The sequence below is a fragment of the Scaptodrosophila lebanonensis genome, unplaced genomic scaffold, assembly GCF_003285725.1.
Source record: "Scaptodrosophila lebanonensis strain 11010-0011.00,11010-0021.00 unplaced genomic scaffold, SlebRS2 tig00000001-arrow-pilon, whole genome shotgun sequence".
NCBI lineage: Eukaryota > Metazoa > Arthropoda > Insecta > Diptera > Drosophilidae > Scaptodrosophila > Scaptodrosophila lebanonensis.
The window spans coordinates 4708145-4731216 of NW_022060529.1; the positions used below are offsets into that span (position 1 = coordinate 4708145).

At 41.4% G+C, this 23072-nt stretch overlaps 8 protein-coding genes across 8 annotated transcripts; 4 read left to right on the top strand and 4 right to left on the bottom strand.

Moving 5' to 3' along the window:
• Positions 1-608: 608 nt before the first annotated feature.
• On the bottom strand, positions 609-1844 carry LOC115633967 (ficolin-1-like). Its single transcript, XM_030531488.1, has 4 exons — positions 1706-1844; positions 1588-1649; positions 902-1528; positions 609-837 (listed from the first exon to the last, which is right to left on the bottom strand). Exons 1-4 carry the CDS (start codon positions 1811-1813, stop codon positions 702-704), a joined length of 933 nt encoding a protein of 310 aa, XP_030387348.1. The 5' UTR covers positions 1814-1844; the 3' UTR covers positions 609-701.
• Positions 1845-2771: 927 nt separating this feature from the next.
• On the bottom strand, positions 2772-3734 carry LOC115624702 (peptidyl-prolyl cis-trans isomerase). Its single transcript, XM_030519521.1, has 2 exons — positions 3582-3734; positions 2772-3525 (listed from the first exon to the last, which is right to left on the bottom strand). Exon 2 carries the CDS (start codon positions 3483-3485, stop codon positions 2991-2993), a length of 495 nt encoding a protein of 164 aa, XP_030375381.1. The 5' UTR covers positions 3486-3525; positions 3582-3734; the 3' UTR covers positions 2772-2990.
• A 297-nt stretch (positions 3735-4031) lies between these two features.
• LOC115623804 (protein arginine N-methyltransferase 7) lies at positions 4032-6952 on the top strand. The gene is made up of 3 exons (XM_030518350.1): positions 4032-5761; positions 5825-5976; positions 6657-6952. Exons 1-3 carry the CDS (start codon positions 4046-4048, stop codon positions 6925-6927), a joined length of 2139 nt encoding a protein of 712 aa, XP_030374210.1. The 5' UTR covers positions 4032-4045; the 3' UTR covers positions 6928-6952.
• On the bottom strand, positions 6929-8647 carry LOC115623814 (tektin-2). Its single transcript, XM_030518361.1, has 4 exons — positions 8351-8647; positions 7864-8295; positions 7580-7802; positions 6929-7515 (listed from the first exon to the last, which is right to left on the bottom strand). The coding sequence occupies exons 1-4, from the start codon at positions 8560-8562 to the stop codon at positions 7081-7083; spliced, it is 1302 nt and encodes a 433-aa protein (XP_030374221.1). The 5' UTR covers positions 8563-8647; the 3' UTR covers positions 6929-7080.
• A 581-nt stretch (positions 8648-9228) lies between these two features.
• Positions 9229-11974, top strand: LOC115633904. The gene is made up of 2 exons (XM_030531408.1): positions 9229-11822; positions 11883-11974. Exon 1 carries the CDS (start codon positions 9604-9606, stop codon positions 11740-11742), a length of 2139 nt encoding a protein of 712 aa, XP_030387268.1. The 5' UTR covers positions 9229-9603; the 3' UTR covers positions 11743-11822; positions 11883-11974.
• A 157-nt stretch (positions 11975-12131) lies between these two features.
• Positions 12132-14860, top strand: LOC115626441. The gene is made up of 3 exons (XM_030521818.1): positions 12132-12614; positions 12674-14085; positions 14179-14860. The coding sequence occupies exons 1-3, from the start codon at positions 12386-12388 to the stop codon at positions 14617-14619; spliced, it is 2082 nt and encodes a 693-aa protein (XP_030377678.1). The 5' UTR covers positions 12132-12385; the 3' UTR covers positions 14620-14860.
• A 408-nt stretch (positions 14861-15268) lies between these two features.
• On the bottom strand, positions 15269-22783 carry LOC115633940. Its single transcript, XM_030531458.1, has 2 exons — positions 22723-22783; positions 15269-16753 (listed from the first exon to the last, which is right to left on the bottom strand). The coding sequence occupies exons 1-2, from the start codon at positions 22726-22728 to the stop codon at positions 15668-15670; spliced, it is 1092 nt and encodes a 363-aa protein (XP_030387318.1). The 5' UTR covers positions 22729-22783; the 3' UTR covers positions 15269-15667.
• Positions 19150-22623, top strand: LOC115633939 (BTB/POZ domain-containing protein 9). Its single transcript, XM_030531457.1, has 2 exons — positions 19150-19706; positions 21174-22623. Exon 2 carries the CDS (start codon positions 21174-21176, stop codon positions 22497-22499), a length of 1326 nt encoding a protein of 441 aa, XP_030387317.1. The 5' UTR covers positions 19150-19706; the 3' UTR covers positions 22500-22623.
• Positions 22784-23072: the final 289 nt, after the last annotated feature.

A 23072-nucleotide genomic window follows, 5' to 3' on the forward strand; every position in this document is an offset into this window, starting at 1 on the left:
TAGCTCTATAACAAACTGACCAACCAAAAGCCGCGTTGAGACTGACGGGACCTTTAAGAGTGCATTATGCATTGTACATAAAAACAGAAAATTAATTAGCCAAAGTACTTTTATCATCCATCTTCAAAAACGCCAAGGGGAAGCGGGATACACGCTGAATTCCTATTTAATTGCGGACATACACGTATGTCGCCCAACACAACAAAAATAAGGTAAGCTTTTAAGAAGAGTAATGACGAAAATCTTTATTAGGTCCATATTTCTGTTTCCTGATAACACTACTTGGAAATTTAAAACAGTTCGTTCGTTTGCATTTCGAAAAGTGAGCTACATGTCCAATTTTCTAGTATTATTGTATAAATAGTTCCGATAATTATGTCGAAATTTGTTGATAATTCACCCGTATTTATGTCTATCTATCCAGCTTTTATATCTAAGTATATCTATATGGCGATAGCTAAAAAAAATACGTAATTGAACTGTCGAGCGAATTCTGTTGGGAGTAGTTGATAAAGATTAGTAGTAAAAAGTTTCAGTGAAAAATAATGATCAGAAAGTTTTTATAACTCCACTGCACGATATTTCCTCTTTAATAAGCATCAATTCAATTGTGTATTCAAAAATGTTTACATTTATTTATAAATAAATTTACATTTTAATCCATCACTCAAATGCTTGGTCCATGATAACAACGCTAACCTTTATGACCTTTTCGGTCTTATCATCATTTGAACTAATTTTAATGAGTAATTGTGTCCTCGAAATGATTTCCAAACTACACCTTTTGCATAAAGGCTCTGATTGTAGGCGCCATGCAAGTATTGTCCGTTTAAATTGCTACAAAAAAGAAGTCAAAAAATTAAAGAATTCTGCTAGGAGTTTCGAAGTGTAACAAGTATACCTCGAATGGCACTTGGTATACCACCAAGCTCCTGTGTATAGAACGGCACAGTTCTTCTCGTAGGAATCGTTGTCCTGGTCATGTGTTGTGAAGTTTGCGTTTTTTTGCGGACTTAAAGAGTCGCCCGCATTGCCAGAGTATTTTCCCAAAACATTAAGTGCATAATTCTGATTTTCGCTGCCAATAGCAAAGCCCTCATATTTCGCATGCTTTCGCTCGCCTTCAAAGTCCTCCATGAGAATTAGAAGTTCCTGGGGCAGACCAGCAGTCAAGACATGCAATCTGTCCAAGCCTATAAAATACTCGCCATCCACATGCCCGAATCCATTCTTGTAGTCATTCCAACCACGATAGAAATCAATACTGCCGTCGAGTCGCTTCTGTATGATGGTCCAGGCACCGCCCTGCGTCTCCTCGTCGCAGGCCACCATAAATGGTTGCATGTTATGGCACGGAAAGTGTAACTGATAGATGCCACTGCGACGCGAGTTGGCCGTAGCCTCGGCACAGCTGCTGAAGTACATTTGCGGCTTCGCAACTTGGTCACAGTACTTCTCGACCGGAATATAAATATCACGCTCCTCCATAAGCTCATTAAGTACTTTGCTTTGTCGCTCTTGTTCCAATCTGAAAAGGGCAAACAATTTAATTGGTTGTGCTCGAGCGTTATGTGTTTTATATTCTACCTCAGACGCTGCACAGCTATTCGCATTAGGAAGACTTCACTGCTGACGCTTTCGTTCTGCAGCTGAAAATAAGTTATACATATTATGTAAGTTGGTCTTTGAAGTTGCAATCTCGTACCGTTCCATTGGAGAGCAACGACACATCTTCCAAAGTACCTCCAAGACATTGAAATGGACTATTGTTAAATATTAGCACAGAATATAGTAAAACTGCCGCTCGAAACATTATTGCGAGCTCAATTAGCTTTCGCCCGATCCGCTGAACTTTGAAGACTGAAATGATAACACTCAGCGCACTTTTTTAAAAACAACACATTTAGAATACATATAGTATTCACCTATAGTATATTGTTGTTCGTTATGTCTTTATATGCCCTGCGAGAGTCTCCACAGCTTGGCTATTGCGATTTCTTAAAACGATCAGCTTATAAGTAATATGAATAACTTATTTACAAATTTTACTCCTGCATCATACAAAAGTGTGCAAGACTGAACAAGCGTATCATTTATGATGTTTTCAAAACAACCGGATTATAATTTTATGACATTTGTGGGTACCCCTTGCCATATCTCATCTCACAGGTACCGGCAATTCCCCTCTTAAAGACGACCGAGCTTTACCTGCACTATTAATCAGTATAAAAGGCTTGGCGAAGTGCACTCCACATCACTCACTCACTCGGCACTTCAGCGGGCACATCTCGAACATCTCGTCGGAAATGGAAGGATCTCTAGCGCTCATGCAGCTTGAACCCGGTTGCTTGGTTCTATTCGTGCTTGGAATCACAATTCTCGAATATATGGTTAGACATTGGTCCGAGCTTAGTAATGGAATGTGCATGAGCAAACCAAAAGTAGAATGCACTGATAAAGCTATTTTTCACTCGGCCATAAGTTGTAAGGATGATTGTGGCTCTGTCTGGGAAATTGAAAATATATATACGCCATTTTCACGCTTGCATTTCAAGAACCATATGGAATTACAACAGCGTGCAAGGATAAATTCACGCGTTCGCAGAAGGCTTGATCTACAATTTTAGACTAAAACTTATTTTTAATAATTCATGTACAAAGTTTATAAAAATAAAGTATTCCTTATATCGTATTGAATATTTCTGTATAATTTGTTTTAACAAATCAACCATCAAATGCAATAGGAAGAATTGGATTTAAAACACGGATTATACTGCAGCAATAACATATGTGCTTATTTATTTTCATCAGATGCTTTGGTAATATTTTTCAAACTTCAATATGGAATGCATGTTCATGTTCATATTTTCCGTCAAACAGAATTTATGTATGTGTGTGATTTGAAAAGGAAGCTCATGTCTCTAAATGCATTGATTTAAATGTAAAAAAGTGTACAAATGGAAATGGCAAAATGCAAATTTTAAAAATGTCTACAAGGCTCCACAATCTTCGATAAAGATCTTCTTAGATGTCTTGCCGCTGTTCGACCCATAAGACTCGACTTTCTGCACGATTTCCATGCCTTCCACAACTCTACCAAACACCACGTGTTTGTTGTCCAACCAACTGGTCTTCTCCGTGCAAATAAAGAACTGAGATCCATTGGTATTGGGTCCAGAATTGGCCATTGAAAGCACTCCGGGGCCGGTATGCTTTAAATCAAAGTTCTCGTCAGCAAATTTGTTCCCGTAGATCGAACGTCCGCCAGTGCCGTTTTCATTGGTGAAGTCTCCGCCTTGGCACATGAAGTTCGGAATAATACGGTGAAATGGGCTGCCCTTGTACCCGTAGCCCTTCTCCCCAGTGCACAAGGCACGGAAATTTTCGGCAGTCTTCGGTACAACATCCGTACGCAGTTCCATAACAATGCGCCCAAGCTTTTCCCCGCCGGCCGCAATATCGAAATAAACGCGTGGCAAATTCATGGTTAGCTTTTTTAGAGTTCGACCGAAAGCCAGACTTAATCTGTAAAATATGCAATGTGTTTAACATATTAGGCGTTTACAACTTTTCATATTTACCGGTTATGTCGAATAAAAAATATATTCTAAATTTGTCCAAAGCGCTGGAGAAAACGGCAGCTACTACAACCTTTCAGTTGGAAGTTTCGAGAAGGAATGCTGCCCACAAACGAAAATGATAATCGATAGTAAATGACAGGAAAGTAGAGGACTCTACGATCAGGAATTCATTATATTTTCCTTAGAAGCCCTTGAGTTAATCAAATTCTTAACTTGATTTAAACAATAGTGAGTGTCAGCAATCAAAAAATATGTAAATTATAATCACAAATATGATGCACATTTTTTATAATTGTTATTTGTATTACACCATTTAAAAACTCGTCCCGAAACGGTCTGTGTTGTAAAACACTCGTCGTACCGTGTATTGCCACCCTTCAAAAAGCATTCGATAAAAACCAGAATATGTACATGTGTATCGATACCATCAATATTTTTCGCACGCGGGACTTATCACCATTTTTATGCAAGTAAATAATTTGTTAGCATTTTCAAGATTTTTCCGCTGCATAAAAGCAATGGGAACTTTTGCACAGGTAACTAACCCAATAACGGGACAAAACACGTGGCAAGTGCACGGTGACGAATACGATTATCACCAAGAAGTGGCAAATGCCGGCTTTGGTGACATGTTACACGATTCTGAGCGCAACGAAAAGTACTTTTCGGCGCTAAAAAAGACAATTGCCAAAATGCATAAGGCGGGACGCGAGGTACACGTTTTAGATATTGGTACAGGTACCGGCATTTTGTCTATGATGGCTCTGCAAGCCGGCGCTAATACCGTGACAGCCTGCGAAGCCTTTTTACCGATGGCAAACTGTGCAGAGCGCATATTTGCAGTGAACGGTGTGGCAGACAGGGTGCATTTGATTAAGAAGCGCTCCACAGACATAGCAATAGGCGTGGATATGCCGCGCAAAGCGAATTTGCTTGTAACGGAGATACTGGACACCGAACTAATCGGCGAAGGCGCCATTAGCATATATAACCATGCTCACGAGGAACTTCTGACAGATGATGCGTTGTGTATACCAGCGCGAGCGAATTGCTATGCCCAAGTGGCCCAGTCACCCCTTGCTGCCCAATGGAACACTTTAAAGATACTGGCCAATCTTGATGGGGATGTGCTTCTTCAACCGCCAACGGAGGTGTTGCAGTGCAGTGGCGAGGCCACGTTGCACGACGTACAGTTGTCGCAGTTGCCCACTAATGAATTTCGGCCGGTAACTCAGCCTGTGCAAATATTTCAGTTTGACTTCCAGCGCAAAGAGACACGTGACAAAAAACGAGAGCAGGTAGTGCGCGTAAAGGCCATCCAAGCCGGCGCTGCCGAGTTGGTATTCTACTGGTGGAACATTGAAATGGACGACGACGGCGAAATTTTGCTAAGCTGTGCTCCATACTGGGCGCATCCGGAATTAAAGCAGTTAGGTGCTGACCAAACAGGCCAAAGACCGCTGGCTAATACTGTGCCCTGGCGAGATCATTGGATGCAGGCTATTTACTATATACCAAAGCCGTTGCAATTGTCCACGGCTGGGAAGGAATTCTGGCTAGTCTGCAACCACGATGAGTACTCCCTGTGGTTTGATGCGTACATCGAAGCGCCCCTGAAGCCTGTTCGTCGTCACACATGCACCTGTGACCTGCACATGACCTACTCCCGCAGCCGCATTGGACAGCTGAACCAGGCCAAGCGCAATAAAGCCTACCTGCGCCAACTAGAGCAGACAATAACAAAGGACTCCCACGTGTTGGTTCTTGGTGATGGTTGCCTGCTGGGAATAGCCACTGCTAAGATGGAGGCGGTCAGTGTAATCTGCCATGAACCGCACCGCTTTTCTCGACGTCTGCTCACGTCCATAACAAAGAAAAATCAGCTTAATAATGTTAAGTTCATAGATAGGCTGGAACAGCTTGGAGAGACTGAGTTAAAAGCTCTCACACACATAGTTGCCGAACCTTATTTTCTCAATGCTATACTTCCGTGGGATAACTTTTACTTTGGTACTCTACTACTCAAGATTCAGCAGCAACTCAACCTGTCTGTGGTGATAACACCATGTGTAGCACGCATCTTTGCACTGCCCGTACACTTTCTGGATTTGCATAAGATACGCACTCCTGTCGGAAACTGTGAAGGTTTCGATCTAACATTGTTCGATAAAATGGTTGAGGTATGTATTGAATTCAAAAAAGGCGAAGGTGAAGTTTTGAAAATATTTCATGCCTGTTCATAGCATTCTGTGGAGCTCGCACAGTCAAAGGTAGAAGCTCAACCATTATGGGAATATCCTTCTCGAGCATTGTCTCAACCGCAGGAAATATTGTGTGTTAACTTCAAGGACTTCAGTGCTGAGCAACGGCAGGAAGGCAGCTTCACATTACCAGGGTAAGTGAATTAATACCGTGCAGTTATTATTTATTAAGTTTTTAAAATACTTGTGCATCTTGGAAGAAAGTTACATGGCGTTTAAAAAGGCAGTTACCGCCACAACTGTCGATTAAAACGTCATGGTTTTTCAGGATACAAGAGCATTATATGTAATTGTTTTTTTATTATTATTGTAATTGTTATAGAGTGTAGTGACAAATAAAAACGTTTTCTTCCCAAATCTTGCTTAGATTCTGCAAATATTTCAATAGAACTCGGCATAAGTAATTTAAAAAGATAGCTTCAGCTTTATTGTAATCTAGTATTAAAACAAGCGTGCTTTAAAATAACCAAAAATTGGCTAAAGAAGTTGAGTTATAAAATGTGGTTTTAGTACCAATAACTTAAAAAAGGATATAACTAGTAGGTTTGCATTAAAATGCTCAAATTATGAATTGAATTCTTCTGCAAATTATTTGGTATTTAATTTTGTTAGAGTCCCTGGCATTTAACAAATTTTCAATTAGTAATGTCAACCATAGGCATCGTCTCATATAGAAAGCAAATGTCATAGGAAAAATATAAAATGTCATCGGCTGTAGGTAAATCTATTCAATTAAAGTTAGTTAGTTTTCAGAGATGTGCTCGTCATAATCTCTTTCCTGCCTTAATATAATTAGGATCCTTTGCAATTTCAGGAATAGTGAGCAGTGCAATGGTGTAGCGCTGTGGGTGGACTGGCAGCTGAATGCTAACGACACAAGTGCCAAGTCCACAGTAAGCAGTGGACCTGTCGAACCCATAGAAATTGGAAAGTTCGTCAAATGGGACATGTTTGTGCGCCAGGGCGTGCATTTTACGCGACCAGAAAGTCGCAGTAAACACGTAGATTGGAGCACTGAGTTTAAACCCCTTCTTGGACAACTTAATTTCAATTTTACGCTACGAAACAACATTAAAATCGAATGAATGCCGACGAAAATTCATTTATTCACAAAAATTTTGACATCAACAGTGAAAGTGGAAATGAATGCGCAAAATATTAAAGAACACAATATATCATCGTCTCTGGGCATACACACATCGGCAGAAGTCGTCATTATCATCATCGTGGATATCAAATTATGTTCGTGGAAGTTCATCCTCCATGCGGGTAAGTACAATATTACGATCGGTCTGTTCACTGGGGTTTTTGATCTTCAATCCAAATTCGCCGCCCTTGAGGCGCTGCCGCAAATCCAAAGCACGTATATCGGTCATAAGAGAATGCTGCTTATTTTCCAAATCAACATCAATCTTTTGAGCATGCTCCTCCAGTAGATTATAATTGGCCTTCGCCTGATCAATCTTCTCGACGAGGCGACGTCGAATTTCACGCAGTTTCTCTACTTCCAAGCAGAGCATATCGTGAGCCTGATCCATGCATAGCTCCATACCAGAGCGTTGTGCTCGATTCTCTAAACGTGTCTCGGCCAGTTTCAGAGCATCGGTCTTTCCGCGTAGCGCTTCCTCCAGTGTTTTGATTTCGCAAATGGCCAACTCCATTTCTTCGCTCATCTGCGTGTTAGGATTAGAAATAAAGCCCTTCTAACTCCCACCTTGATCGAGCCCACGTTCTTACCTTTAATTTCTGCCACTCCAGTTCATTACGAGCGCGCTGCGTCTCAAAGATACGCTTACGAATGGTATGTTCCGACCGCTCCATCTGCGAATGGAGCATATTGCGAGCCTTCTCGCGGCACACAAACAATGCCTCACGTATGGCATAAGTATCAGCGAGTTCATTCTCGGCCAACTGCTTCATATTTTTCACATGCTCCAGCCAGGCCTGATAGGAACATGAACTGGAAGGTACATGAATCTTAGTCACCCAGCACAACAACAAAAAATCTTTTTTATTCTCACTTTTTGGGGTTACGAGTTGGATCCGTCTTAAATGTAATGTTAGCCGAGAACTTGTCCAGCACCAGTTGGGATTCATCCAAGTGCACAGCCTCTAGTTTATTTTCAATCTCTAACCCAATCTTAAAACGCACCTCCTCTAGACGAGCCAACTTCTCCCACGCTTTCTGGCAACGATCCGCGAGCAAACGCTGATTATTTTCCAGCACGGCCAACTCGTTCTTGATCTCAGTATCTGCGTCGTCGTAGGTCATTTCAGAACCCAATCGACCATCGCGCATGGTTAAGACTTCGCTTATCACTGAAATGGGACCAGCAAGAGCCTCTAATTCGCGCTCGGTAGCATTCTTTTCCTCCTGAAGCAAATATATCTCTCGTTGTATGCGATCAAATGTCTTGCCAATAATATCGCGCCAACGATTAAGTTCAGAAATGCTGAAAACCAATTAGTGAAATATACTGTTAATATAATTTTCAGGTTTCCACTTACCGATCGGTCAGGGCCTCATTGGTCTCATAATTGGCCCAGTCTCCCTCGATGCGTGTCTCGTTGCGTAGCGTACGTGCGGAATGTCGCAAGGTGAATCCATCCGAGCGACGCGCATCGGCTACGTTCCTCAACTGATTTACGCGTCCATGCCAATCCGCCAGCGACAAATGCTGGAGCGGCTTCTCCATGGTCACAACTGAATGGAATGCCATTGTCCTTCAAGATTCTTCTCAAGAAAATCAACTAATGTAATATTTGTGCATACAAATTTCTAACCTTTTTTGTTTAGAGTTTTATTTAAATACGTTTTTTCCACCGAATTTCCGTTCACAACTGCGTGAAAAGTCTGAGCACATCAATAGAACTCTATGAAATATAAAATTCGCTTACTAAGGGTATTTCGGAGCTATAAATAAATGCTTCTAGGCAACTGGACTGTATGCCTTATAAAGCTGAAAACATGGTTACTTGTTAGGTTCAAAGGGACTCTCTTACGTTGCCATGTCAACCCTAGATTCCTGGCTAAACGCAAGTACATATACGAACTCGAGTTCAGCTGATTATAAAAACAATTTGGATTCTTAGGCAATCTATTTTTCTAAGGTAACAACAAATGCATGTTTTATAAACTTGAAATCATGGTTACTTTTTCCTTTTAAGGGAAGTCTTTTACGTTGCCATGACAACTCTAGTTTCCTACGAACTCGTGTTTCATAGTCAGCTGATTATAAAAACAATTTGAATGATGTCAATTTGTAAGATGTTGAGTTTAAAAATATAATATACAAAATATTATTTGCGGAAGGAAGGCACTAATGATTTGTTTTAATTGTGTATTTTCAGATCTGTGGACTCCATCCTCATAGGGGCCAAGTCAAATAAACAGTAAGTGACAGGGCTGGACTATGCGCAATATAGTTCCCCAGTGGAACCACAGCCTCTATCCAGCCAAGACCGTGGTGCGTCCTGCTCGAGGTGGCCCTGCTAGTGGCTGTCTCTGTGCTTTATTATGGAGGCAGCCACAACAGAACACCACGGATCTAGACTGCGAAGTCGATAAACATCCCCCTAAACCAGGGTGTAAAGCGAACCGTGCCCATTGGTTGGTTTGCAGCCAGGGGTTAGCCGGCTGTATTTTAACGGAGCCCCATCGATACCTGGTCACCTCGGTGTTGGTAATAAAAGACCTTGTCGTGCTACAGGGGGCAATTGCATGATGGACCTCTCGAACCCCCACACTCGTGGGAATCAAAATGAACCAATCTTATAACCAACAAAACTATTATTATTCACAACACCAAAACCAACAACAACAACACTTGCGACAACAACACAACCAGCAACAACAACACCACCAGCAACAACAATTTCAGGGTAACCAAGCCCATTTATATAGTCGACGGGAGCAATCAAACGCCCCTGTAGGAATTTCGCAATTCTGTGAAGAATATCGCAAGATTTATATGAAAGTTCTAGACCTTGGCTATTCACCGGATCATGCACTGCAAAAAGTTTTAGACGTGGCACCTCGTCAAACACATCAAGATATATTGCGATCATTGAGAGGGGAACAAGAAATTGAACCGAATTTCTCGGAACGTAATTTTGATGAGCAGCGTAAGCGAGCTGCCAATTTTGGGGATAGAAATGATGCCAAGAGATGGAGGCCTCCTGAAGCCAGTACTTCACAATCACGCGGTATATGGCAAGAGAGAGGCAATAGGACAACCGGTAATGGAGGAATTGGTGCACATCCAGCCCGAAACCCAATGGAAACTCCAATAAAGCCAGCCATAATCCCTTCATCGAGGGCACCAAAGAAAGCGCGACTCGCAAATCCTGAACGACCTATACCCGAACCTGTTCCACCACCTGCACGAGTACCCTCCCCAGCACGTGTGGATATTACGAAGAAACAACCAGTTGTAGGACCTAGCAAGTTAACTCACATGAGAAAACCCGTAGAAAAAGCTCCACCACCATCCATGAAGCCTAGCCCTGTACGTCCACATGCTCAACAACGCACACATACTGCAGCGGCCAATCCAACTCGCAGACCTCTTCCTGCAGCAGCTTCAAATCCCAAACCACCTCCTGTGACAGGGCCAACTCGCAGACCATTGCCTTCGTCCGCTTCAACTCGAACACTTCTTTCTGTCCCACTAGCGCCAAGCAAACCAACAACAGCTCAAACAAACCAGCCAATTACAGCAAGACCGGGAACTCGCATCGAATCTCAAAGTGATGCCAATGCTAATGAGTTCTTGCCCAAAATGTCGCTCGAGGACCGCATGGCACACATCCAACAGATTCTCACCATGCGAAGTTGGTCCAGCAAACGCAAAAGGCGGCATCGGGCGAACGTGAAGATATTCATGAATATGGGCTTTTCACAAGCAGTTGCCGAGCCGATGGCCGTAGAATTCGGAAGGATAAACTTTAAGATGAAAAGTGATTTCTTAGATGAGATTGGTGTTCCGTCAGCAGCCAGAGAGACAATCAAAGAAAATATTAGCAATGGGCAAGAAGATATCAAAAATGTGGCCATGGCCTTAGAGTCGTATCCCAAAAAAAAATTGTCTACAGCGCAGATGGAACTTATCGAAAATACGCTAGTCGAAGAGCTCTCCAAGGAAGAAAGTTCGACTTTTCTGCGCTTTGATGGAATATTTTACAAGGCCGGCTATATGGTGATAAAATGTATTGGCCGTAGACCCAGGTCCTGGATGTATAGCAAAGTGTCCAAACTGAATGTGGTTATACCGGATGGAAAGCTCAAGATATGGAACGAAGAAAATCTGCCCAAACGATATATCGTTACTTTCATATTACCAAAAGGTGATAAAGTGGATCCAAAGACAACTTTAGCACTTCTTGGTAAACAGAATTTTGGCTTAAATATTGAGGACTGGGATATCTTTGAAAGTGAGAATCAAGGCAATGATAAATGCTTTAAGGTCGGTATCGACGAAAAATCAATGCAGGCAATTGAGGCCAGAAATCTAAAACTGAATTACCGCTTGGAATTGATTGAAATTAAAGTATTAATGAACTCTAATGATCCTAATTGGGATACAATGGAATCTAAATTAACTGAAACTGGAGCAAGCAAGGCAATTTCATCGCAAAATAATGTGGACGGAAACAGTGCGGGGAATAATGATAATTCAGTTCCGTCATCGAAAACAGTCAACATTGCAAAGGGTACCGAAAAAAATCCCTCGACTGCTTCTGTTGGAAAATCGGCGGCTAATACAGCCGCTACTGCGAGTACCCCCGTCACATCGAAGAAACCCGAAAGCATACCCAAAGAGGTTCCGAATTCCGATGCAGCACCCAAAAACAATCTAAACTTGAGTATAGTTAAGATTGAGCCCGTTGATGCCACCTAAGTTTCACCGAAGAAGAAATATCATGCATATATGTATACAGAACACCATGCACCTTATCTGAGATGCTACATATTGGAAAGGTAAGCCAAATTGAATCATTTTAAAGAAACATATTTTAAAAGGTGACACATTCCTTGTAGCGTGATCTGGAACAACCATTGCAGGATGTAGCGTCAATATTCCATTGGGTTCTAAATTTGTATATGCATATAAATAAACTGACTAAACCGAACATTTTGTTTTATTCGTTGAAGTTCTAAGATGCTTTTAAATTCCGTTGCTTCGATTATCGAGCAAATGAAATCGATAAGCCTAGTCCAATGTAATCGAATAACAGCTGATTGTATGCTTGCGATAGTTTTTTATGCGTCAGCTGCCATCACCAGCAGTAGCTGCTGTTTATATTTTATTTTGAGTTGAAATAATTCGAAAACCAGGAAAAAAAGCTTAATAAGTTTGCGGGACACACACCAGTTGTTGTGAACAACTGCCATAGATAGGTGAAGTAGTCAGTGGAAGGGGCGTACCAGTAACAAGAAGGGATTGCAGCTTGAGGGTGCTAGTATTGTCCCCTGTGTAACAATTTTGGTGCAGCACAGCCTGCACGAAGGTGAAGGACGTTGGACCCAAGGACCTCTCAACAATGGCCGCCTGCAACCTGATCAAGGTCAACAGCGAAAATGACGACAACTGTGATGTCACAACGTCCTCGCCCGTCGATAATGCCAACTGCACGGACATCTCTACCACTGCCATCAGCTTAAATGTGTTGCCCGACGAACTGTTGGAGTTCATTTTCACCTATTTACCGCCTTATGGTGATTTGGAACACTGCAGATTAGTGTGTAAGCGCTGGCAACTTATCGTCAAACGTAAGTTCAAAATACTGGATAAATAAATCAATTGCTAACAAAGCCTCAACGCTATGCAGATCTCATACGTCGCTCAAAAATTAATTTGGAAAAGGGGCTAACTGACTTTGGTTTGCGCTGGGAGATATTTTCACTGGAAACAGCTAACGCCGTGCAGGCGAATAAAGCCAATTGTACTCCCGATGGTAATGGTGTAATACCCTATATTGCTGGTCGTTTTGCGCATTCCGCCGTGCGGCATGGCAACTCGATGTATGTGTTCGGTGGCGGATCATCCTCTGATACGACATTCAACGATCTGTGGCGCTTCGACTTGACGCATATGCGCTGGGCGCGTCCACTAGCGACCGGCACGTATCCTTCACCCAAAGGGAGTGCTTCCATGGTGGCTTGGCGCGACCAGTTAGTACTCTTTGGTGGGTGGCGCTATCCCTCCCTGCATCCACCGTACCAACCGTGGTGTCTATTTGATGAACTACACTTTTATGACCTGCCAAAGGATCGCTGGCTTTTGCGCACAACATTGTCATGTCCACCTCCTATGGCGGGGCATTCGGCCACAGTGCACGGCAATCGCATGGTCATCTTTGGCGGCTATCAAATCAAGGATGATGTCAATGTCAACTCCAATGATACCTGGGTACTAGATTTGATAGAACACCGCTGGTGGCAACCACTGTTCGTTGGCAATACACGGCCTAGTCCACGCTATGGTCAAATACAAGTGGAACTGGATGATAAGCACTTGCTGGTTGTAGGAGGTTGTGGCGGCGCCAATCGCGTTTACACCGATGCCTGGCTTCTAGATATGACGCGCGAAGCTTGGTGTTGGAAGGCTGTCACTGTCCGTAATAAGCGTTTCGGTGCCGTGCACATGTGGTGCAACCCAGGCTGCAAGATCAAAAACTTTCTGGTAGTAGTGGGTCCATCACCAAATATGCCGCAGGACTTTCAAATGATGAAGCAGAGCCGCATACCAGTGGGCGGTGGTGGCGTGCGCATTGGTGGCTTGGGTCAACCGCCCCCACTACCGCCACCTCTCCAGCAACGTGCGTTGCTCGCTGAGCGTCGTCCGGGTGGAGGTATACTTGGCGTACCAGCACAACAAAATCGGGCACATAACTTACGTTTTGGGGCAGGCGCCGCACTCGCGCCTCAGGAACAGTATTTGGCCAATAGACGCGCCATACTAAATCAGCATATGCAGCAGGCGCAAAACTTTATGCACAATAATAATATCAACAATAATAATAATAACAACTATCAGCCACGTTCAGGACGCCTCAGTGACTTGCATGCCCCGCCAGCTCCACGGGTGGAGCCTGAACGAAATCAAAATCGGTCGGCACGTCCACATGCTCCAGCAGCCGACGGAAATGTGGATGCAGCACAGCGATTGCAACGTAATCTAGCACTGCGGTGTCGTGACCATGAACCGCTGCTGCCCAAGCGTTTCGACGAACTTTACGAGGTGCGTAGTTAACAATTTGACTGCTTAAAGTTTTACGAGAATTTAGAGATGTTTCACATTCACAACTATTAACATACTGTTTTATATCTTCAGGATCCCTTTCGTATGGCCGCATTTAATGTGCACGCCCGTTCACGCAGCGCCTCACGTGATCACAACGAACGCATACGACGCATGGAAGAAAAGATGAATGCCATACGCGATTCCAGACGAAGCGCTGCAGTTGCACACGTCGAACAGCAAGCGGTACGTGAGCCATCACCAAAGCGTTTGCGATGTAACGTACAGTCCCTATTCGTCTGCGACATTTCACACATAGTGGGCCATAGCAGTGAACCCGCCCTGGAATGGGTCGAGTACAAGAATTTTGGCGTCCTAAGCGGTGCTCCCGATCGTCTCATACTTTCCAGCCTCATTGCCGGCAATGGCGAGCTGATATTGTTTGGAGGCGTGCACAAGGAAACGCTAACGGACATCACCCACCATGTATCTAATTCCATACACTTTCTAAGTGTGCCACGTGATATTATCTAAGTGTAAGCTAGGCGGGACTGGCTGGCTGCATCATATATATAATTACTTAGTCTAGTTGTGAATTACTAAATTACGTAAAGCCAAACAAATTACGCGTTTCAAATTTGCTCCTTTCGTTTGTTCCATGACCCTTAAATAAGTTGAATGCCGTACAGCTTAGCCATTAAATTGTGTGTGTGTGTAAAATAATGAATTACCAATAATAAAAAGTGATTCTTATGAATATGTCGAAACCCTCTAACAAATATCCCCCCTTTTCTTCCCAAAGGCAGACATCGCAACCTTTTGACACATAACAAATGAGGCATCTCGTTTTTTATATGAAATAACTCCGATTGACCATAGTAACAAATTCTTGCATTTTTAAATGCATTTATATTTTCCAAAGATTCATCGAAATCAGACAACTATGTGGATCTATTTTATTCACACGAGTCGGGAGTCTTAAGTTATTTTAGTAGACATTTCTTGTAAATCCTCAATTTCGCTATATACAGGGGTTTTGAGGCAACTCATGAAATTTTACTTGCATACAAATGATATACGTAATGGGAAAAGCTTTACCAACTGAAAAGAAATTCTTTTTTGAAAAGGGAAGACATTTCAGATTGCTTGAGCTCCGATCAAAAATAAATCCACGTTGGTTGATTTTATGTTTTTGGTTGTGCAACTTGAAAATTCGTTTATTGTTTTTAGATTCGTTATTTTAGTTTTTAGAATCAGCTTGGCAATAGTGCTCTTAATCCGAAATATGGCTGGACGTTACATTCCACAAGTGGTTTAGGAACTTACCCCAAAAAATGCCTGTGTAAATCCTAAAAATTCAATTGTCAATTGAACCACCAAATTAAATTTCCTATGTTTTACATTTCAGGTCTGCTTAGAATAGTATCGCGTACACGTTTTGTGTCTATTGTGCGAGTTCTTTAATTTCAATATGCTAAAACATTTTTGAGTACATTTTAGATTGAACAAAATAAATGTAAGTATGTTCTACAATATCCCTGATAAATATTCACTTCACACATTATGCCGTGAAGCTTGTGCATCATTCCAGCCCTTGCTTAAATATTTTAATCAAATCGTAGGCATATTGAAAACGCAAATCGCATAGTTCATCAGCACATAGCACACAATTCAGGAGTATCATGTGCAGATCCTCGTCCGCATCGTGCAGAAGGAAGTCGCTTAAGAGTCGGCAGGCCTGATAGACATTCGCATCGGTTAACTGCCCTGCACAAAAGGCGACTACATCGTAGGTGAAAACATCATCAGAGCCGGGCATCGGGGCATATTTTTCGGCTTCGCGTAATGGCGTCGCTGCATCCACTACTACGATGGTGTCCAAATCAATTACCGTCAGCTCTTGCCTCGTTTCGTCATAGGCAAAGTTGTCGGTGGTAAAATCAGTTATATAAATGCGAAAATTGTCGAACCCAAATGTCATTTTCAGCGCTAGCTCGAGGAGCTGCTGCGCCAGACGATAGCGTAATGCCGGCGCTTCTTGGCCAAATTCACTTAACGTGCGACCGGCATAGGCCTGGAAATAGGTGAGACCGCAGGCTGCATAGATCCGTGGCACAGGCCACTGCAGCGCCCACAGCTCCTGCATGAGTAGCGGGGTGATGTAGTGGGTCATATAGTACCAAATAGTCAGTTCCAAATGTCCACGGTTCCGAAAATATTCGACAAAACGGTGGCTTTCATTTTTGGTGGTATTTTGTCCGCTGCATAATTGAAATTGTCCCGGACGTTGTACTGAGCTTAAGAACTGTGCTCGCAGCAATTCTATGGAGGTTTCTTTTGTTCCTTTGGCTCTCCTGATTTCGACTGTGCTTCGCTTAGCCAGAAGCGTGGCATTGTTAGACTTCAATCTTAGCCAATAGTTGTGACGATAATCAAGGCGCAACGTGATATCCTTAAGCAGTTTATTCAGATCCTCTGGTTCCGCTAATGATTCGTATAAGCCTAAGCAGTTCTCGATTTGCGCGGCAAAGCACTCCCTGCAGTCTCGCAGATCTGATTCCAAATGCTCCTGGAATATGTGACTTTGACGTTTCAAAGTTAATTGCTGCAGCAATGAGAGTATCACCACAATTCTGAGATGAGCAGGGGATAAGTGCATTACACTAAGCTGAAATGAATGAAAATAAATAAATTAGACTCCTCCATCTATGAATATTCTTAATCTTTTCTACAATTGTAACTCAGCCGAAACGTAACGGACGTTAATATCTCGTTATGTTGATAACATATACATAGTACGAATGCACTCGTACTTATCTTACATACACTTGGAAATCTAGAATGTCCATTTTTAAGTCCCTCATAAATCGTATTTGGGCACAAAATTGGTTGTTTGCATTTCAAAGGCCAACATGACCTGATGTATAGGTAAAGATTTCTGCGTCTGTTAGTATGTAACATTATTTTTAAAGCTAACCAGATTAGATATTTCGTACTTATTCGCATTATAAAATAGAATGAGAGTATTAAAGTTTCGATCAGGCCGGACTTCTTTAAATATTCCTTTTCATTTTTTATTTGGCTTCATTTGGAGCTTCTACCTGTACCTGTTTTAAAGCCAAATACACAAAGTGTCTGCCCATCTGCCGGTGGCAGGCAACAAAATGCCGTTCTTGCACACAGGTATAAGAAACTTGACCGGCAACTGAAATAGCTTTGGTCTTGGTCTGCTGATGTTGAGACTTCGACTCAACCGAAGACGGGCTATTTAAAGAGTTCAAGGTTGCAACAGAGCCTCTGCAAAGCTGAGCATTGGCAGTTAGTATAAAAAATCGCTTATTCGCTTTTAATTTGTAATCTTAATGGCTGATAATAAGGACGATTTATGTTTGCGCTAAAGCGAAGAGTTATTAAATGTTACTTTTACGATATTCACCAAGCACCCCATTTGTATTTTTGAAAGTTTTAAGTGAATCCAAATTTGTTTGATTTTTCAATGTCCACATATTGATCCAAAAGCATTTAAATGGGTTGGCTTTGGGACACAATTTCTCGATTTTGCCGCAACATTCTGTGGTATTGCTTTGGTCCCGGAATGTACAAATCGGAACCACCAAAAAGATGCGTCCCTGCTCACGTTAGGTTCAGTCCGAGCACGTTGCGTCGCCAACAGGTTCAGCAACTGGAGAAATTGGCCTCGACCAATCCGTACTTCAACTTTCTGATGTTCTACAATATATATAGAAAACAGATCTGGAACGGGCAGACACTACAAATGAATGGTCTGAACTACTTTGAATTTGCACACTCTGTGCCCGCCGCCTGTGATCTTTGGTCTTGCATGAGCACCAAGAACCGAGCGCCGTATGTGGAGTTGGCGCAGCGTGTGCGGAAAAGGAGCACCAACAATTTTCTCGATAAGCGCGCCTTAAAAAACTTGGGCAACCGTACGCACCTGCAAGCATTTTGTAGGAGAATCCATAATGACAAAATAGTTCAGGACAAGCATACGAGTAGGTCAGCGTTCGGTTTATATGATAGAAATTAATAGTCGTTTAAAATATATTGTGTTCAAAGCCATAGATTTATACAAATTAAAGCTACGTGCTGAAAATAGCCTAAAATTTTAAATTAAAGTAGTTCAATGAGTCAATATATAAAAGATTCAACGAATATACTATGTACATTAAAATAGTTTACATAAATTAGTATACATTTTGTTAAAATAATAGCGCAACGGTTTGTTAGTGACTTTAAACTGTGAATATGATACAAAATACAGGGAAAGAAACGAAAGCGGAATGTTTATTTCGACTCAGATGAATTTTATTAACTTTAAATGCAAGAGCTGTTGGCTAGACATAAACGACATTAGAACCGAAACAAAAGACAGATTCGGTATGAAAATAAAACGTTTCCCCTTTCAACTAAAATATACTTTGTTTTACCAATCAATGCTATGACAGCTTTATGATATACTGAACCGATTTTGATAAAAACTCGGATTATGCTACGGCACTATAAATAATTTAATCAAACAACAATGATTGTGGGCCGTTTGATTTCTATACCAGTCGCAGCTTTATGATATTTATGAAACTTCAAAATATTATGAAGCCTTTACAAAGCTTATAAATACTAAATCGACTTATGTTATATGTATGTTATAAACAAGAAATGTAACCGACTAAGTATAATTTATACACCGATCGATCTTATGTAACAAACTTTGTTTTCATATAGACAAGACAAGACTACTAAAGTGTACGAGAATATCGGCACAAAACTATAGCTTTTTCGGCTTGATTCCATGTTGTAGACTGAAGTTATGACAATTTAAAGCTAGGGAAGCTGAAAAAAAAAATTTGATGGTGGAAGACAAATGCCCGACAAAACTGAATGTAGCGCACAAAAAGCGGGAGAACATGAGCATGAGTTCTGGGCTGAGAGCGGAGAGAGTCGGCGTTGGAAAACGATAGCCTGAGTAACAAAACAAAAACGTTGCTCGCTTGCCTTTGCCGTAATCATCTTGCGAAGATCAGTTGAAGGTGGCGCATTGCGCTCAGCGGTTCGTTCGTTCTATTCTTGCTAAAAGTCTCGAGGTGTTTAGGCTGCGGTCAACATCACCTGCGCAACAATATCGGTCAAGTTCATCACCACATGAAAAAATGCAAAAGGCACAACAGTTTGACATTCCTAATTAAATTAGTGCTGCGAAAACGCATTTGGCCTCAACTTGTAATTGGAATTCGGATTCTCACGACATCGTGTTAAATAATTTGGAACTACTTGTATAATAAACTATACATAAACATAAAAAAAAACTTTTGTCAGGCTGCCAAATTATACTATTATATTATTATTGTGTCCGCGTGTGTGTAAAAAAAGGTGTGATTTGTTCATTTTTTCTGTGTCGGCATGAATTTACAAGAAATTTGTAATAACAAAAATAGAATTTAAATTCGTTTAGAAACACACTATTATCGGTAATACAAATTATACGTACGTATGCGCGTTAAGATTTTGATTCTCAGTCAATAACAAATTTCACAATATTCGCATACAATTTGCGCAGCTATTAATCGCTCAAGTTCCTCGATTACGCAAATTTATTGTAAAAGGTAAATCACTAATGCAATCAAGCAGACTGTTTTAAATTCGTTGGAAGACTGAATAATGTGAGAAATTACTAGCAGAAATGAAACTGGATACCTTTTACAACATTGTTGTATACATTTTGAAATATATACATACATATACACAAATATGTATGTACATACTTTTATAGACTTATACAGACAACACACATACTTGTAATGGGGAAAATAGTGAATAATAGTAGGATGACTTCTTCCGATTTTGCAATAATATTTGCCAAGCAGCTGTTCCCCACAAATGCTGTTGTGTGACCAAATAATTTCGCTAAATATAGTCACACAATTTTGAATCCAAAACGTTTTTATATTCGAAAACAACTAGTTTTAGACAGTAATTTGGCCACCTCAATCAATCTAATATGTATATTGAAGTTTCAAATTTGACCGATTTCTTTAATAATATTATTTTACATATTTGCCAATTTTTAGTACAGTTATCTATTAAGTTGCAAGAATACCACTATCTGAAAAATTGTGTAGACGCTGTGATTATAGCGTAAAAGCCCCTTCGCGCATATACTTTTATTGAACAAATGACGCGCCTGCATAAGGTAGTGTCTACAATCTGATTTCTGTAGAAACATTGTGAAACGGGTTATGAGCCATATTTTTTTTACTACCAGCCTGTGCACAACAAACAATAAGCAAATGTATTAGCAAAACAAATACAAAAGAATAATGAGCATTAGCTTAAGAATGATTAAGCAAAAAAAATTGTTCATATCATCAATGAAGAATTTGTTATTACAGGCGAAGCTAAAAACTAATGAGTACGTACAATCAACATACGTACATACATACATACATATGCATGTGTAAATAGTAACAGGCTTACGTCACTTCTGAAGTATTGCATACAATATTAAAATCTGAAGATAGCAGAGAGTATTGAGGCACCCGACACTTGAGCTGTTATCAGTTGGCATTACTTGAGGAGATTACGTGCTAATTTAAAGCTCACGCGGAAGAATCAATATAAAATGTATGGAGCAGATAAAAAATACGCAAAACGTACTCTGCTTGAGAGCCAATATTGGGTAATGGAATATAATGTATGTATCTATGTACTTATATGTATATAGTATGTACATAAGAGGGTCAGAAGCCGGGTCGAAAGTTTCAACACGTGGCGTCAGACCTAAGCTATCTATAAACTCAATTTCTCTTCATCATACTTAATTTCCATTAATTTGATATTTAAAATAGAGAAAAGCAAATAGTGAATAATTTATAAGCTTCTATCACAAACTGTATGATTGATTGTGATCAATTTACAAACCGGTTTTTATCCCAAACGTGCATAGTATGTAGATTAGGTGACGGAGCGGGGGCTTGGCTGCCAACTAGATGTCTGGTTATTTATTTAACAAAAGCCGGCACCCATTGCTGAGACGCAATTTAATATTCCTTTCGACTTTTGCACACTTTCAGATGAGCGTCATTTCGACATCACAAAAGCAACAGCAGCCACAGATGAAAGCTTTGGAGCTAGTCGCACAACACAAAAAGCAAGCTGAAGTGGGCACTTTGCTCAGTCGGCGTTATGGACAACTCCTGCGATCCGAGAAACACACAGACTGCATCTTTCATATATGTGAGCAGCGGCTCAAGTGCCATAAGCTCATCTTGAGCGCCGCCAGTCCGGTATTCGAGGCCATGTTCTATGGGCCCCTGCAGGAAAACGAACCACAAATTGAAATACATGACATAAGTGCGGAGATCTTTAAAGTACTTATTGAGTACATTTATACTGGGAGTGTGGACTACGAATGTTTGCAGCTTGAGGCGTGCATTGAGTTGTATTATGCGGCGGAAAAGTATTTGCTGGATCAGCTCATTTCCGGCTCACTATTGGCTGTGACGCATAAGCTACGCTTCTGCAACATTCTACCTGCCCTGGAGTTAGGCGTTTGTATGAATTTAGACAGTCTGCTAGACGTTTGCATGACGTTTTTTATGCGCTGCTGTGTGAGCAATGCTCAATACATGAGTTATTTAAAGGAACACTACGTGCACGTGTCCAAGGAGTGCGTGAAGGCGATTATAACGGCATGCAAAGAGCCACATAAACTCCTGCTCTGGTATGTATACGAGTGGACGCAACAGGAATGCATGGAGCTCGGACTGACGCCCAGTGATGCTGATTTGGTTGTGCACGAACTTGAGCTGGGTGCCCCCGCTTGGCAGGCAGCGACAACGAAGGCATTGTCTAGCACAGCAGACAACTCATCATCCACCGCGACCCTCGTTGAGCGCTGCTATTACAAGGCCTGTCGACCCTTTACCGTAGACTCGCAGACTAACATCTGGCGCCTGCGACTGAAGAGCTCTCGTTTCATTTCCATGTTAGGTCTAGTGCTTCATAGTCGGCTCACACCAAATCTAAATTGTACCATTTCCCATGGTCCGCGACAACAGTTATTGGAGTACAGAGAGTCGCTGCGCATCGACGTTTATGAGCTACCATCTGGTGGAAATGCAGTTAACGTGGATAATGTGGTTTGGACACATGTGGTGCAGAGCCAAACAACAAAATACAATTGTGATTTGCATCTCAGCTGGACAAGGGAGCAGGACTGCGTCCTAGCTCCCGATGTGATATACGAATTGCGGCTGCGCTGGGACAGTAACGCCTTTGGAGCAGAGTACCCATGTAGCCTGCAGTCTTCTAAGATCGACGGTATTCAATTCATTGACGACGGCGACAGCTTTAGCGGTAGTTTGGTGAAGGGATTACGTTATGTAAATTTAGTTTAGTATAGGATAGTCGTCTTCTAATATAAATGTATTAGTATTAACTGTGTATTTATTGTTTAAAATTACAAACACTGATGGAGAGTTCAATAAACTGTGAGATTTAATTCCAGAGATAAGCGAAAAAGCCGGTTTGTTTTGTCTGGTTGTCAGCTTTGATTTGTTGTGTCGCTCAGCTGGATTGCAAAAACAAACATTTGCTCTGATTTGTTTGGGGTACACTCACCGTCATAAAATAATAAACACAAACGGTGACGAAAATTATAGTGTATGAAATTGTCCAAATATTACGAAAAGCGAACTGAAAGCAAAAGTTTTCGTGTAATTTAAGAGGGGAACTAGAGCCTGCGCAACAGTCTGGCAGCGCTATTCACTCTGGCGGCATTTTTGTGTCTGGTTGCGATTTTGTACCCATTTACCATCGAAAAGTTTGAAAGACTTATGATATTGTAAAATTATCCCGTTTATTAAATGACTTAATTATTACTAAATTTGAAACGGGGAGGCAATTTCGGATAAAAGTACGACAATAGATAAGTGGCAGTACTTTTAGTATATTTCAGTCTTCTGGCATTG

What these genes read in the sequence shown, in the direction of transcription:
- LOC115626441 (XM_030521818.1), top strand. Translation starts at nt 12,386, where the DNA reads ATGGCCGCCTGCAACCTGATCAAGGTCAACAGCGAAAATGACGACAAC. An exon ending in CTGGCAACTTATCGTCAAAC is followed by an intron (nt 12,615 to 12,673) that starts GTAAGTTCAAAA and finishes AACGCTATGCAG; the next exon opens with ATCTCATACGTCGCTCAAAA. An exon ending in GTTTCGACGAACTTTACGAG is followed by an intron (nt 14,086 to 14,178) that starts GTGCGTAGTTAA and finishes TTATATCTTCAG; the next exon opens with GATCCCTTTCGTATGGCCGC.
- LOC115624702 (XM_030519521.1), bottom strand. Translation starts at nt 3,485, where the DNA reads ATGAATTTGCCACGCGTTTATTTCGATATTGCGGCCGGCGGGGAAAAG.
- LOC115623804 (XM_030518350.1), top strand. Translation starts at nt 4,046, where the DNA reads ATGCAAGTAAATAATTTGTTAGCATTTTCAAGATTTTTCCGCTGCATA. An exon ending in TGTTCGATAAAATGGTTGAG is followed by an intron (nt 5,762 to 5,824) that starts GTATGTATTGAA and finishes GCCTGTTCATAG; the next exon opens with CATTCTGTGGAGCTCGCACA. An exon ending in GGCAGCTTCACATTACCAGG is followed by an intron (nt 5,977 to 6,656) that starts GTAAGTGAATTA and finishes TTGCAATTTCAG; the next exon opens with GAATAGTGAGCAGTGCAATG.
- LOC115633904 (XM_030531408.1), top strand. Translation starts at nt 9,604, where the DNA reads ATGAACCAATCTTATAACCAACAAAACTATTATTATTCACAACACCAA.
- LOC115623814 (XM_030518361.1), bottom strand. Translation starts at nt 8,562, where the DNA reads ATGGCATTCCATTCAGTTGTGACCATGGAGAAGCCGCTCCAGCATTTG. An exon ending in CCAACTCGTAACCCCAAAAA is followed by an intron (nt 7,803 to 7,863) that starts GTGAGAATAAAA and finishes TGTACCTTCCAG; the next exon opens with TTCATGTTCCTATCAGGCCT. An exon ending in TGGAGTGGCAGAAATTAAAG is followed by an intron (nt 7,516 to 7,579) that starts GTAAGAACGTGG and finishes CCTAACACGCAG; the next exon opens with ATGAGCGAAGAAATGGAGTT.
- LOC115633967 (XM_030531488.1), bottom strand. Translation starts at nt 1,813, where the DNA reads ATGTTTCGAGCGGCAGTTTTACTATATTCTGTGCTAATATTTAACAAT. An exon ending in CGTTGCTCTCCAATGGAACG is followed by an intron (nt 1,650 to 1,705) that starts GTACGAGATTGC and finishes ACTTATTTTCAG; the next exon opens with CTGCAGAACGAAAGCGTCAG. An exon ending in ATAGCTGTGCAGCGTCTGAG is followed by an intron (nt 1,529 to 1,587) that starts GTAGAATATAAA and finishes TGCCCTTTTCAG; the next exon opens with ATTGGAACAAGAGCGACAAA.
- LOC115633939 (XM_030531457.1), top strand. Translation starts at nt 21,174, where the DNA reads ATGAGCGTCATTTCGACATCACAAAAGCAACAGCAGCCACAGATGAAA.